We start from the raw sequence: 15,863 nt of genomic DNA on the forward strand, positions 1-15,863 counted from the left end.
ATTCGTGAAAGGAAGGAGTACACTTAAAACGGAGGGGAATGAAGGCGTCGTACAAAAGCAGGTCAATGTGAAGCAGGTCAGAGCGTGGGTGGGGGGCAAATGATTGTTAACAGAAATGGTTAGCAGTACAGTTCATCTCTCGCTACAGGGCAACACCATCTCTTTCATCCATTTTGTCCTTTGGGAACCAAAAGAAATTTCGGTTCCAAATGCGACACAGCCTCACCTCAAGCCAGAGTTAAGTCCAGCATTTGATTTGGGCCACAGACTCCCCGAGTGCTTTTTTGACCTCAGCTCCCCAACGATAAAATGGGAACAAACAATGATGCCCCAGGGACCACTGCCATCTAATTGAATATCGTGAGATGCTAGCACAAGGTCTTTGAATGTTTTATATGTAAGTAAATTAAAGAAATAATTGTCAAGTTCTTGGATGATGTGAGCAAGCAAATGCTAGAGTCATGCTACACACCGTCTGTGGACTGAACACTTTACCTTTATCAAAAGGTAGAAGCAATTTTTTTTTTATTACCATCTTTTCACTCGATGTGGTTTTCGTTTCTACAGTTTACAGCAGCCTTCCCTAACTTGGGGCCCTCCAGATGTTTTGGGCTATAGCTCCCATCACCCCCAGTCATCCATGCCAGCTGGGGCTTATGGGAGTTGTAGTTCAAAACATCTGGAGGGCACCAGGTTGGGGAAGGCTGATTTACGGAGCCAATCAGCAACATGACATTTATCAGCTTCAAATGAGACAATGGATGATAATTTTTTCAGAAGCAGAGCAGTGAGAGGGCAAGCAGCCTGGAGAAAGTGCCAGATGTAGGTCTGCCCGTTCCGATATCATGACAGGACGACAAAGTAGTATCGGCCCCCTATCAACTGCTTCTCTGCCCAAAGCATGTAGCTGCCATGCACTCAAGGAGGGGCAGTTAACTAAGCGTTCTTGCTCATTTGCACAGCAAATTAATGACTTGGAAACTAATTTTTAAAATAAATTAAAAAAATGTGCGCACATGCCCTGGACTAGGTAAAGTAGGGACATTCTCAACCCACCCCATAACCCTGCCAAATAAGTCATTGCCTGTAGGCAGCCCTGCAAGGAGACAGTACTGTACTTCATAAAGGCTAGATTTAAGATGATACCACAATCAGAATTACATGCTAAGCAAATCTAGGAGTTATGATTACAAACACAAATGCTGTTTAGGATTGAAATGGTTGGTACTGTTAAAGACACAGAAAGGCACAGGTAATGCAAGTCAAGTAGTAAGTTTTTTCAATGCTCTTTTAACAGGTTAAAAAAGGAAAAGTAGTAGACATGTCTAAAGTTAGGAAGTGAACGGTTCTATTAGAGAATAAAAAGAAATGTGATGTGGTGTTCAGCGTAGCCATCTATTGAAAACAGGAGAAGCCAGCCGCCTACACCTAGGGAAGCTAGTAAAAAAGGACAACCCTTCCCGAGCTCTATGGCTCATTCCAGATCCTGCTAGTTTGATCTTACTGATTGTCAATTTGCTCCTGCCGCAAGGCTATGCTGCCCTGCTCATCCAGTAGGTTTTCTCGGGATGCAGACTGCGCTGGGTCTAACTTCTTAACATAGGCAGCTGGAACGAACCCCTGACGGTCATTCACTTCTACTTTCCACCAGTCCTGGAGGAAAAGAAAGATGCAGCCTTGATTACATTTTTTATTTACGCCATCCGTTATCCTGGAGTAAGAATCCCTGAAGTTGTTTCAAGCTCAGATTTGTTTACATGTGCAAAGAAGGGGTGACAGATCACAGGCTGGAGTTGGACAAGTCAAGAGTCCCCAGTAAGATGAGGTCCTCTTGACTCGCACCTTTTGTAACCTAGAATAAGCACAAAGAAGAGACCTATGGTGCCTTAAAACTAACAGTTATTTTGACATACATTTATGCGATCCATTTACCATTCTTTTCTCTGCACCCATGGCCATGAATTTGCCAACTGAATTTATGCCACAATAAATGACATCTTAATGAGAATCACATTAAGGTGCTACAAGACTATGTCTAAACTTTACTAAATAAACAAACCATCATTGCCCGAAAGCTGCTCCCAGCTTCACCACCACAAAATCTAAAAGGGTTGCTAGGGCAATGGCTGAAATCCCGGCAGATGAAGGTTTTACCTTGTTGGTGCTGTTCAGCAGAGTCAGGATGTCTCCCTTCTTCATGGTAACCTCCCGAGGACTCTTCTCTTGGTAATCATACAAGGCCAGGACCAGCTCTTTGCCAGTTTCATCATCAGTGGGAGCTACTTGTTGCTGAAAAAGAAACAGATGGTTCTGTGGTGGGAAGGATAAACCTGTTGTGCTGTTATGCATGGAAATTCATCGCAGAAAGATGAAAAAATATTTATAGAATGCTTCTTGCAGCTTCAACCCGTGTTTGGCACCACAAAGCATAATGCAGGAGCTTCCTGGATCAGGCACAGGCTTCCTGGTGGCCACAGCTACAGACCATTCCAAGTTTGGAGCCTGACCATGAGAGCCCACATTTCTCCTGGCAATGGAGGTCAGGTGATGGTGAAGGGCCAATCAGGTACCAATGAGGGATAAAAAGACTCCCAGATCTGCTGTGATCAAATCTTTAACAATTATTTTGAAAGGAGAACAGATTCAGACTAAATTACTTTCTATCTACTAGAAATCTGCAACTTTTTCCTCAGTGACCAAAACAGAATTGGAGACAGCAGATGTTAACACTGGTGATGAAGACTATTTATTTATTATTGGACTACATGCATGAAGACTATTTTTCTACAACCTTTTTCAAATCTGGAGACTTTTTTTTTTAACCCACAGATCCTTGTTGGTAACCATGCAGCAGAAACAGCAAACTGAACCACCAGTAGCTTTGTTCCAATAGTTTTATTAACTCCTGTTTGAAGGAGATTCAGAACTGAGGCCAAATGCTTGGGCAGCACTGGGACTTAGAGCTGGATTAAAACCCCAAAGGCCATCTTGGGTCACTCAGACCCATTTCCAAACATTCATTAGGGAAGAATAACTAATGAAATGCTGCCATGTTTGGTTCTTAATACTCTATTTTAATTGTGTTATTGTTTAAAGTGTTTCAGTGGCATTTTCTTTTCTTATAAACTGCCCTGGGGGCTCCTGTTGGGGCTGAAAGGTGGTATGAAAATATTTTAATAAGTAAAATCAAGCATTCTATTCGCTTCAATAAAAAAGAAACATGATCAGAGGTTTGCTGTAAGTGTTCCACAATCACCCCCCAGAACGGGGGAAGACTTGGCTCTGAGAGCACAAGACTTTATGAACAGGCGAGTGCTCATTCCTTCTTACCCGACATGACTGGGCCTGCTCCCTCAGTGCCTGAATGCTACTGCCGTAGGCAGAGAGATCTGACATCAGAGCTTCATGCTTCTTGAGAAGAGCCTGAAAGCCCAAAAGCAAAACGGCATTGTAATATTTATACTACCGGCAAAAGGCCTTGTTAAAGCAAATAAAAATCAAGCCTTTACTTATCAAAGCTGGCAATGCTACAGATTGAAGGCCTTCATTAAAATAGAGCATATTCTAGCCACTGAAAACATTTACACTGTTCTCTACCTGCAGCTGCCCATTTCAGTTACATTGCAGATAACCCTAACACCATAAGAACCCACCCTGCAGGATCAGGCCAAAGGCCCATCTAGTACAGCAACCCATTCATACAGTGGTCAACCAGATGCTTCCAGGATTCCCACAACCAGGGCATACGGGAAATAGCTCTTCCCAGCTGTTTTTTTCCAAGCAACTGGTACTGAAAGATATACTGTTTTTGATACTGGAAGCGGTGCAGGCCATCTTGACTAGTAGTTACTGACAGCCTTTTCCTGTATGGATTTGTGTAACCCCCTTTTAAAGCCATCCCAGTTCGTGGCCATCACTACACCTTGAAGCAGTCATTTCCATAGTTTAACTATAGGCTGTGTGAAGAAGTACTTCCTTTTGAAAGGAAGTTAAGCATTGGGGTCCCTGAAAATCTGGTGGAAAATCATGTGAAAGATGCTAATACTGAGATACCATGGGTATGGTCAATGACTATTTGGGGCACGTTTTCGAGATGTGCAAACTGTCCCCCAAGAGCACCTTTCATGACGCCACTTCCTCCCTTCCTTCAAATCCTTCCACAAAGCCCCTCTCTTCCATGAAGCCTTTGGCACAACCCCTACTGAAACTCAGCCTAATTACCCACTACCAGGCACAGATTCATTCTCTAAGTTACCTCACCACCATCTCCCTCCTTTCCCTCTGATCTCTCCTCTGCCTTGAAATTTAGAGTGCGAACTCCTTGGGGCAGAGGTTCAATACCTTACTCTGTAAACTGCCATGTATCCTTATTAACATAAACAAAACATTAACAAAATTAACATTAACGAAATGCCTTCCTAGTGGTAAAAGTATGCTGAATGTTGGCTGTTAGGTAACTATTTTTATATATAGCATCTTATAAAAACATCCCCCCCCATATATTCCCAGCTAGAGGCCCATTCACCCACCTCTCCCAATTCCTATTCTATCTTTCCACATAGGAAATTTTCAAGACTGCTTTACTCTCAAGATTTGCATTACTCTAGCCGTCCAGTTGAGAAGGTCAGAACACTGCAGAAGCTGGCAACAGCATACCTCAGCAGAGTCCTCATCCTTTCCGTAGTCAGTGCTGCCCACAATGGGCTCCTTTTCCCTCATCCAGGACTCAGCCTCGTTGGCATCCGCAAAGTACTGCTGGGCCTGCAAAGAGTCTTCCAAATCTTGGCGGCGCTGGGAGGCCTTGCCTTTCAAGGATTCCCATTTCTGATTGAGGTCGTTCAGTTTGGCTTTCACATCCTCAGCAGCAAAATGCCCTACGTTACAGGAAACAACAGCTGCAAAATAAGGCTCAAGGATGAAAAAGCACCTCAGCTCAGCTCACTCTATCTTTTGTCCTACTAGATTTTCCCCAGAAGGAAATAGGGGAAGCCCCTAGCACTGGGTTCCCTCCAAGCTCCCCTCACTACAAAACACTCTGGAAAGAACACTGCTGGGACTTTGTGCCTCCCTCCAAACCAGTGGGACTGGAACCGAAAGGCAGTCAGGCCTTCAAGCTGACAGAGACAAATGTTCAGCCTTTGCCAAACAGATGCCCTTCAGAGATTCTGGGCTGTAACTCCCATCAGCCTCAGCCAGCACAGCCATGTTGAAGTAGATAATGCAGCTGAGCTGGTTAGGACTGATGGCAGTTGTAGTCCAAAACATCTGGAGAGCAACAGGTTGGCATGCTTGTCGAAGCAGGCGAGAGGAGTAACTGCACCAAGATGTCATCATCTTGATTCCCCGCCCCCCAGTAGAATCCTGAGAGTAAAAGACTGTGTACTCTTACCAGTTTACAAGTCAGGCTTCTTTTAAAAAACTATTGCGGCTTTCCATGCTAAGGATCTCAGTACTATACTATGATCAGGGCTCTGTGTATTCTCTACAGATCCAGTTGATATTTATGTTACTCTGAAGAGGCCCTGCTGGTTGTGCCATGGCTGGCAGACTGCCACCGAGTGACAACGCAAAAGCAGGCCTTTTCCACAGTGGTACCAACCCTCTGGAACACCATCCTCCGTGCAATCCAAGAGGCACTAACTGTGATGTGTTTTAGAGCCTTCTTAATTACGTTTGTTTGTTCAGGCATTTCCTGACTTTTAAATTTTTAGATTGCACTCCTCTGAATGTTGCTTTAGTACTTTGATTCCAGATTTTTATTGACAATGTACATTTTCATTTTATTTCTATTCGTAAAAGCTTTGTGATTTCATAGTTTTTATTTTGGAACTCGCTTAAAGAGTTTTTTATATTAAGCAATCTGTAAACTGAACAAATAAATAAATAATTGGTAAATTCTTCAAAAAGTGTGAAATTGGTACTGAGCACAGAATTCCACATCCTGAGCAGCTCACTCTTCGTTTAAAAAAATACAATAAAGAATCACGTTTATTAAAGCACTCTTGAAAGTGCATGGCCTGGTGAATTAACAGAAGCCAGAAATTAGGAGTTCCAGTTGAGAAGGGACAGACCTTTATTAAGCTATACTTTGCCCCTTTTATAACTAACAGAAACAGAATACACTATGCAAAGTTCAATAACCAAATTCATATATTATCGACGCAAATTTCCCACCAGTTTAATTTTTTAAATTTAGCTTCTCCTCTAACAGAAGAAAAACGTATTTCTTAAATACAAAACATGATGCACCAACTTGTGCTATTAAAGTTGAGCTTTAACATAAACATTTGAGATAGTTTGTACAGTAGGGCCCCGCTTCCTGGCGCTTTGCTTCCCGGCGTTCCGCTAATGCGGCGGCTTTCATTCCCCGTTTAAAGCCGATTTTGCTGCTTCTGAGGCATTTTCGCGCTACGTGCCCCTCCGCTTTACGGCGATTTCCGCTTTATGGTGGGGGTCCAGAACGGAACCTGCCATATGGGCCTGCCTGTAATCTGATCGTACAACTTCTTAAAGTATTAATATTTCTATTGGAATGTTCTGATTGCACTGATTACTCAAATGCATCAGAAACCAATTCCAGCTCCAGAATAACTTTTCATTCTCTTTGCTCCCTCCCTGCCTTCTTCAAATCTAACTTCTGCTGATACAAGTTCAATTGCCAACAGTCTACGCAGCTGTTTAAAATATTTTTTGAGTCGCCAGTCATTTTAATGATTGTTTTCCATTGTTTTTAAGATGCTTTTATGTTGCTGTACATCACCGTGATGTTTTGTGAGATGGTGGTATATAAATACTTTTATAAATAAAAAGCAATTAATTAATTAATTAATTTCAATGTAATTAGGCAATGTAAAAATCCATGTATCCCATGGATTTTTAAGCCAGTCTTCAATTTTTTTGCAATCTCAATTCCTACAGACGTAACAGAATTATTAATCATGTCTTGCTGGTTTTTAATGCATTTATAAGTCATAATCAACTTGAAGGCACATAACACACATTTGTTATAAAATATATATAATGCTTTTCTCCTCCATAAAGAACTATCAAAGTGGCTCACATAATACAATACTGTACAATAAATCTAATCCATAAAATCCAATTAATCAAATCAAAACAGGGGAAAAAATCACAGAGCCAGATAAATGATCAGGAAAATACTTGGGCAAACAGATGTTTTTAACTTCTAGTGGAAGGCTGGCACTACACGTTAAAGCTGACTCGGGTAGCTAACTGACAGCCTGTTCAGCTCCTTTTAGCACAGGCAAATTATGCACTAGATCTGATATGTAACCTCAAGGAAACCTTCCAGATGACAACATTGGCAAGACAACTGATAAAGTTAAGAATTGTTGCTGTTGTTATTTTAAATCCAGATTATTCACAGTCCTAATTACTGTGCGGCCACATCTGGTTTGTTCATCTGGATAGCGTTCAAGATTACTAGTGAAAGAAAGAAGATATGAGCAATTTATGTTAAAACATACTGCATAATCCCTGATGTGTTTGTGTGTGTTTTCAAAACTATGATACTCAGATGTACCTTCTTCCACCATGGCATTTCCCTTCTGAGTAACTGCTTTAATGCGGGGCTCGTGGCCAGCAATCTCTGCTTGCAAAGCTTGATGCTTCTTCAGCAAGTTCTGGACCCCAATGAGGTCCTTGCCTGGAAAAGAACAAGTCGACATCATGACCTGCCATTCCAATCAAAATAATTAAATTTACTGAATAAAGCTATGGATATGGAACACACTGGATGGGATGATTAATGTATGTTAACAAATATTTATAAGTATATATCCACACCCATACACATACATATCTCCAAAAACCTGCCTGCATTAGTGCTGAATTCAGAGCCAGGTACATACATCACCACAAGAGAGAAGGCAGAGGGTGTAAAGCAAGGGTGGGAATTTATGGCTCTTCAGATGTTGCTGAACTCCCATCAACCTCTGCCCACATGGTCAATGACCAGGGATGATGGGAGTTGTATTCCAACACAGCTGTTAGGGCCACAGCTTCTCCATCCCTGGTATGGAACTCTCCCTGCAACAGGGAAAATGGCATTGACTCCTATAGGCACCCAGACTCAACTAAAATTGGCACTTCAAACAAATGCCTAGTATAAATATGCCCCAAATAAAGTTTAGGCAGTACAACACGTTCTTCTCAAAAAAATATGTAGACATGTTAATGGAATGAAACATCTAACACTTCCCAGGGTACCAATGATACACTAACCTGGGCTCCTGCAGGGAGGAAGGGCGGGATATAAATCAAATAAATAAATAAATAACCTCTGTTAGTTGAAGCAGCAATTGGTTCCTTCTCTCTGATCCAGGTTTCTTCATCTTCAACATCACGGAAAAGCTGCTGCAGGCGAAGGGAATCTGCAAGCTTCTGCTTGCGCGCCACCATGGGATCCTTCAGAGCTTCGTAGCGGGCAACCAAAGCCTCCTGCTTCTTTTTGATGTTGTCTGCATCAAAGTGTCCCGCCTCTTGGAACTGTCGAGCTTGAATGGTGATACCATCAATGCGGTCCTAAAACACGTAATTTGGCATAAAAGCTTCAGGTGAGTAGTGGCCTTCACATGCCTCATCTCTGGCCTCTGAAGAACTCCCACTGTGCAATGCATTCAACTGGAGCTTGCCTCGAACAGCACATGGGGAAGGTCAGTGGTAGAGCTGTTTGCTGGTCTACGACTGTAATAAAATGTATCTATCAGTGGTAGAGCACCTGCTTTGCATGCAGAAGGTCCAACCCCCAGCTTGGACAGGCGAAAGGCTCCTGCCTGAAACTCTGCAGAACTACCACCAGTCAGTGTTGATACTGAGCTAGATGGACCAATGGTATTAAGGCAGCTTCCTATGGGGAACTTGCAGGAAACCCAACTTATAGCAAAACCAGACTGGAAGCCAAGCTTTTTGCTTTCAGAATTATAAAGCAGGCTGTGGAAATATGCAAAAAGCAAACTGCTTCTTGTGAGCTGAACGCTTCTGCTGCAAAGGCCTAAACTAGTATCTGATGCTATTACCAGGAACCCTGAACAATTCAGACATCACACCAAAACAAGGTTCAGGAAGGTTAAGTATGGTATGGTGTCAGAATTGACAAACCAGAACCAGTAACCACAGTCAGAAGCAGATTTGCAAACCACAGTTTGTGCTAACTATGGTTAGTCTTGATGGCTGCATTGATATATAGTTATGGCCACTGCTATGCCTTTAGAGGCTATACCTGGTGAGCAGCAACATCTGCCTCCAGAAGTGCATGTTTCTTCTGAAGGTTCTGAACGTTAGTGAGGTCTTTGCCATAATCATCTGAAGCCAAGTGCCCTTCCACTTCATACAGCCACAGTTCAATATCTTCCACATTGCGGTTAAACTGTTGTTGTTGGTTAGCTTCACGTAGCTTGATCCCTAAAAAGGGGAGAGGAAGAGTTTAATTTGCATTTTTTTAACATTACAGTTATCCTTGGAATTACTTTTAAAAGCCCTCTTACAATGTAATTGCCCATTTTAATAGATATCTCACTAAATTTTGCTCTGTATACCATACCTTTAAGTTCAGTAGCTTCCAGCAGTTTCTTCCACAAGCTGATGACCTCATTCATTCGAGTAGCCACTTCATCAGACGCATAATGTTTGACATCAATCAACTTCTGCCCCGCCTTCTCAAGTGCATCAATACGACTCTGATTTGCTGAGAGCTCAGCTTCAAATGCTTGATGTTTCTGAACCTTCCCCTGCAGATTCGATGGGTCCTATAGATAGAAGGAGGGCAAACACTGCAGTCTTGAATTTACAGAATTTAATGCAGCAAGAGTTGTGTGGGGCAACTTAGACAATACTGAGAAGATGCCAACAGAATTGTGCCTGCCAAATTAGACATTTATAGCAAACAAACTTTGTTCAGCACTGTAATATTTTCCTTCTCCAGCGCTTAGACCAGCCTTTCCCAAACTGGTGACTTTGAGATGTTTTGAACCACATCTGCTCCAGCCAGCATGGCTCAACTTAGACCTACTTGAATTGAGAATGCTCAGAATGACTCAGTGCATCATCACATCAGCATCTGAGGCTGGGCATGGGAAGGAACTACAGAGAGATAAGGCCCCTCAACATTCTATTAGACACAGAGTCCTGCATTTGTTTGATTGAGTCTGTCAACCTAAACACACTTACAAAGGAGTAAGTCTCACTGATCTCAGTGGGACTTACTTTTGAGTAGACATGCATAGAATTTCAGTGTATGACTGTGAAATCTCTTCCTCTGGGAATAGAGCTTACGTGGTTTTCCGCACAACCACTTCTTTGCACTACAAAATTAACTTTATTAGAGGCTGAATTCTTTGAGGGGGCCAACTGTAGCATGGCTACATCCTTCTCCATCAATTAAAAGCTGATAGGCTATCCTGAGACTGTTATCACCAAAGAGTGTGGGGAGATCTTGTGTAAAAGCTAAAATGAAACAGCAGGATGTTTTGACTGACTGTGTGGAAAGGCTCTGGAATGTCATTAGAAGAGAACTGCTGTTAGATCTATCAGGAGTATTTAACTCTCTCTCATACAAATATAAATCACGTCTAAATTGGCCAGATGCTCATCCCACCTTGTATGCCTCGTCAGTTGCAGTTTTCATCTTTTCATTGACCCAGCTCTTCAGCTCATCAGAGTCTCTGAAGAACTGTTGCAGGTGGAACGAATCTGCAAGTTGGGTGCGACGATACATAGCCCGCTCATGCAAAGCATTGCGACGGCTCAACAGCTGAAGGAAGCAGGGAAAGAAGTCAGATTCTCTAGTTAGTCATGACTGTCACTACAATATCTGAAATCACATCAGAGGTTTCTCTCCGCCACAGCTATTTAAAAACAAACAAACTTAAAACCAGCCATAAAGCTGCATGATGTACTTTACAAACTTACAGCATCCCTGCGTGTAGCAACATCTTCTTTAGCATAGTGGTTATTCTGTATCAGTTTTGTAGCAAATTCATCCAAGGCCTAAAAAAAAAAACACCAAAATTTGATTTATGCGGCACACAAGGAAAGTTCATGGAACTTTTTGCAATCTCTGCAAACATCTGACTCCTAATTAAACTCATTGACATCATTTCTAACCTGCTCCCACATATACTCTATTAAAATTAATATCCTGATAAATGAGGCAAGAACTTTAGAGCACTTGTTAATATATAAAATCCTACCAAAATAATACATCAAAGCAGCAATATACAATGCCAAGAATCAACACAAGAGAGACCCAGTCAAAGATGATCTTAAGCAGACCATCAAACACAAACTTGCTGAATAGGACTTGTTCCCAATGAGCACTAAGATTGCAGCTACATTGCCTGGGCCTGTATACATACACCCAGAAGTAAATTCCACAGGGCCTACTCCTAAGTAAGCAAGTACAGAACTAGAGGGGGTTGTCTCACATTTCCCAATAACTACATTCTGCTCCATGGAACAGATTCCATCTTGTACAAAAAGCATTCCTCAGCAGTGAGATTTGAGAGATACAATCATCTCTTTCTTAACAAATTCTGGCTGTCAAACAAATGTGAGAGAAAGCCCAAGGAACTGATACAAAATAATTTAATTTCCACAATCAAGGAATTACTATTATTATTAATAATATTTGCACAGCAATTTAAATTGAAACACTTTAAACAGATCTCAAACCAGAGAAATCCTGCCCAAAGTACTACAATTTTATTTATTTTTATTTTATTTAACAGGATGCATATACTGCTTAACCATCCATAGCCTCTAAACATAGAATAGAAAATGGTATTATTATTTTAATTTATTACCTGCCCTTCGCCCTAAGGTCTGAGGGCAGGTTACAGCAATTTAAAATATATCCTTAGAAAGAGAGCCTATTCATAGTGGCTAGAGTGTTGGACAATGACTGGGAGACTAGGGTTCAAATCTCTATTCAGCCATGAAGCTCACTGGGTGACCTTAGGCCAGTCACTGTCTCTCAGCCTAACCTACCTCACAGGGTTGTTGTGAGGATAAAATGGAGATGGGGAGAACTATGTATGTCACCTTGAGCTGCTTGGAGGAAAGGCTGGATATAAATGCAATAATAAATAAAATAAAATACAAACAATTTTTAAAACACCTTACAATCCTAAAACTATACATCTCATATTCATTATAAATACTGATAAAATCACGTTAATCTAAAATTTATCAAAATATAAATAAAGTCAGCTGCTATTAAAATATATACAATAAAATAAAATTATATGCCTGGGTAGGCTTGCCAGCAGGCGCCAAACACAATACATCAATCTTTATATACATACTATATAGAGAGTAAATATACAATACAATAAGAGGATTTGATAGCTGGTAAATAGGCGGTAACATGTTTTGTCTGACTGGTTTATAAAGTTTATTTATATGCCACGTTTCCACAGCAAGGTGTGCCAAAATGGGCTTACAATGAACATTCAATATACAAAGCACAAAACATAAAAATAAATTCAAATAGAACAGAAATCAACAATTTAACAAAATAAATTTAATACAACAAAGAATATAATCTAGATTTAAATATGCAAGTACAAAGCAAAAAGAAAGAAAGCTAGCAGATAACAGAGCTCCAGGTGCTAGTCTTGCGCACTCCAAGGAGTCTCCGCAGAGTTTGGCTTAGATACAGTTCAGAGGGGAGGGGACCTCTCACCACCAGGCTCGATGGCTGACACCTGGCTCCCTCTTTTCTCCTCCAGAGGAGACTAACAGCAGCAATATATATTGTATTTTATGTATTTTAATTTATTTTAATGTTTTTGTGATTTTACTGCTTACAATTTTATTATGTACGTGTTTGATTTTATTTTTGTAAGCCACCCTGAGTGCCCTATTATAGGGTAGAAGGGCGGGATAGAAATATTTTAAATAAATAAATAAAAGGCAAAAGGGCTGTGATGACAAGTCCTTTTCCTCAGCCTCCTGCAAGTTCCAGTTGCAGATCTTATTGCAGTGAAATAGTAACAGCCAGGGACCTACACATGATTAGAGTTTCTCCAGCTCTATGTGATAAGCCAACTTTCACAAGGCACAAAAACTTGCCAAAATAAAAAAACACCCTAATCTATCTCACAGGGTTGTTGTGAATATTTAATACTTTTTTAATATTTAGTATTGAGTTTTGTAGTTGTTTATGTGCTGATTAGGTTTTGTTTTCAATTTGTTTTAAAATATGTTTTAATTGTATATTGGATGTTTATCTGTTGTAAGCCGCCCAGAGAGCTTCGGCTATGGGGCGGGATATAAATTTAATTAATTAATAATAATAATAATAATATAAGAGCATCATATGCACCACTTTAAGCTCCTTGGAGAGAGGGAGGGTTAAAAATGCAATAAACAAACAGTAATTTCCACTCGAAAGCAGATCCCAAATTTGGAAGACAGGGCCTAAAATACTGCTCAATATTAACTTTTTTTTCTTTTTAATTATTTTATTTGTTCCTTTTTCAGGTATACATTGATGTAGAAAACTAAATATAAAGAAAAAATCAACGCCTGAAATGAGAGCAAAAGAACACAGAGCTACAAAATGTACCCTATTAGTTAAAAGGGAAAAGACTACTCGTGCAGAATGGGAGAACTCAATCTTTATGACAGTTGGTTTGAGGGTCAGATCAAACACTAGTGGAAAGCCCATTAGGTGATGAACATAAATGATGGCTTTTAAAACAACTCTTCTTTGCAGATGGTATTTTTCAGTCTGAAGAAAAGTCCAGCATATATTCAAACAATGCAATGGCTTGTTTTTAAGATCTTAAAGCTATATATCATCATATGATGGGGCCTTGCCCTTTTTTGAAAGCAAGTCCCAGGCAAGCCCTGATAATTCTAGTATCTCCAGGAGGCTTTAATGACCTGGAACCAAAGATGGCAATTGCCCAATAATGGAACCAGCCAGAGGTCCTACTATAGAAAGCTAGTTTCTGAAAATCTGGGACAACCTAATTAAGGATAGCCTGACCCAATTAGTGAGGACAAGACAGCAGTAAATGTTCCGATAGCTGTGTGAAAGACTGGTGAGGCTATCGGTGCTTCTTGAAGCAATTATGATGTATAGCCCTTAGAAAAGGCACCAAAAATACTTTTTACATAAATCTGGTCTTCCTTCTTTTTATCATGCTGAAAAGAATACCAGCATGCCTCAGAAAACCTACAAGTATGCCTCTGTCAGTACTGACTGAACAAGCAGGAACACAGCAGTGGACTTTCTAACTGGAGGGGCCTGTGTTTCAGACTGCACACATGCGTCAACTTCCTTTCCTCTCTGATCTAAAACAGATCTAGTCACAGGCTGGGCAGGTGTAGAGCGAGCACATCTTTCCCAATCTATTTGGAGGGTCTGTAATGCTTGTCTTTCTAGTCATATAAAGATTAAAATCTTTGCCATACACAGAGCTCTACTTGAAGAAATGTGTATGCAGTAATTACTGCAAAGAAGCAGGAGGCGGACATGGATGCTTTTGGTGCTACATGTTATACTGCACATTGCCATTAGGTCTTTACTTTTTAAAAATACAGTAAAATAAAGTAAGATGGTGGAGGGAAAAATGATTCCACACCCTTCCACTTTCTATACCCTCTGCATATTATTTATACCTTAACTTGTACTGCTCTTCCTATTTTCTCTCTTTCACACATAAAGCAGAGTAATCCAGCATAAAAATTCCTTACTGTAATTTTCTCTTCTTGGGCACTGAGGGACTTCTCAAAGTCCTCATGCTTCTTTAGCAGGGCTTCCACACTGTCAAGAGAGTCACCAAGGTCTTCATTGAGCAAGAAGGCCTAAAAGAGAGAAAAAGAAAGACAGCGCTCAGTCAGACAATGCAGAATTTATTTATGGAACTCACAACCACAAGATGCGGTGATGGCCACCAGCTTAGAAGGCTTTTTTTTTTTTAAAAGGATAGAACGATCCACAGAGGATGGTTCTATCAGTAGCTATTAGCTACAACAGCTAAATTGAACTTCCAGATTCAGAGACAGTGTACCTCTGAACAGCAGTTCCAACAGAAAGGGAACAACGGAGAAGGGCTGTTGCCTTCATGCCATGCTTGTGGGCTTCCCTAAAGCACCGGGCTGGCTGCTGCAGGAAACAGGAAGCAGAATGGTCTGAACCAGCAGACATGCAACACCTGGAATCTTTTAAGAACAGAGTATCCATACAGAGGCAAGATGCTTCCTGGTCATCTTAAAACTTGGGGATCTACTCTACCTTGTTTCATAACTGAACAAGAAAAGCCTTTATATGAGCTTTCTGAAAGCATTACACCCAGTTTCATGCAAACTGGTTGATTCTGCTAAGCATCATCAGTGGACTATAATGGCAACTGGCACAAGAAGATAAAGTTCAGCAGAAGGCATACAAATTATTCAGACACACCATAACGTACTCTTCTCTGGTCAGTGCTGGATGATTTGTGGTGTGCAAACACACCTCAGCATGGTCATCTGCTAAATTATGCTCAGCGCAATTCATGTGGCACTTACTTCTTGTTTGCTCATCCAATTATCAACCTGCTCAGTGTCCCGGTAGAAAAGCTGCAGGTCCATGCACTGTTCGTACTGCTGCCGACGAAGCTCCCACAGTTCCAGGAGGGCAGTTCTTTCATCTGAAAGGATGGCCAGCTGAGGGGTGAAGAAGGAAAAGGTTCAGCTTTAGTGGCAACATACTCAGTACCTCTAGGACTCTATGCATCAGCGCTGGAGAACACTGTTAATTTAGAAGGAAGTCTCATTAAAGGGAAGATACACCCACCCTCGCAGCCTTTCCCAACCTTTGGGTCCCCAGATGTTGCTGGACAACAGTTCCC

At 41.0% G+C, this 15,863-nt stretch overlaps 1 protein-coding gene across 6 annotated transcripts in view; it reads right to left on the reverse strand.

Moving 5' to 3' along the window:
- SPTAN1 (spectrin alpha, non-erythrocytic 1) overlaps positions 1-15,863 on the reverse strand; it is a 91,536-nt gene that overhangs the window by 47,166 nt on the left and 28,507 nt on the right. For all 6 annotated transcript variants that reach the window (XM_061603672.1, XM_061603673.1, XM_061603671.1 and 3 more), the window contains 12 exons: positions 15,541-15,678; positions 14,725-14,835; positions 10,930-11,007; positions 10,616-10,771; positions 9,563-9,767; positions 9,242-9,423; positions 8,301-8,544; positions 7,544-7,666; positions 4,657-4,874; positions 3,331-3,423; positions 2,155-2,289; positions 1,505-1,653 (listed from right to left, as the gene is read on the reverse strand). In XM_061603672.1, the coding sequence (XP_061459656.1) occupies positions 1,505-1,653; positions 2,155-2,289; positions 3,331-3,423; positions 4,657-4,874; positions 7,544-7,666; positions 8,301-8,544; positions 9,242-9,423; positions 9,563-9,767; positions 10,616-10,771; positions 10,930-11,007; positions 14,725-14,835; positions 15,541-15,678 (1,832 nt within the window). The remainder of the gene's footprint in view (positions 1-1,504; positions 1,654-2,154; positions 2,290-3,330; positions 3,424-4,656; positions 4,875-7,543; positions 7,667-8,300; positions 8,545-9,241; positions 9,424-9,562; positions 9,768-10,615; positions 10,772-10,929; positions 11,008-14,724; positions 14,836-15,540; positions 15,679-15,863) is intronic.

Source organism: Rhineura floridana, chromosome 20 (assembly GCF_030035675.1).
Source record: "Rhineura floridana isolate rRhiFlo1 chromosome 20, rRhiFlo1.hap2, whole genome shotgun sequence".
Taxonomy (NCBI): Eukaryota; Metazoa; Chordata; class Lepidosauria; order Squamata; family Rhineuridae; genus Rhineura; species Rhineura floridana.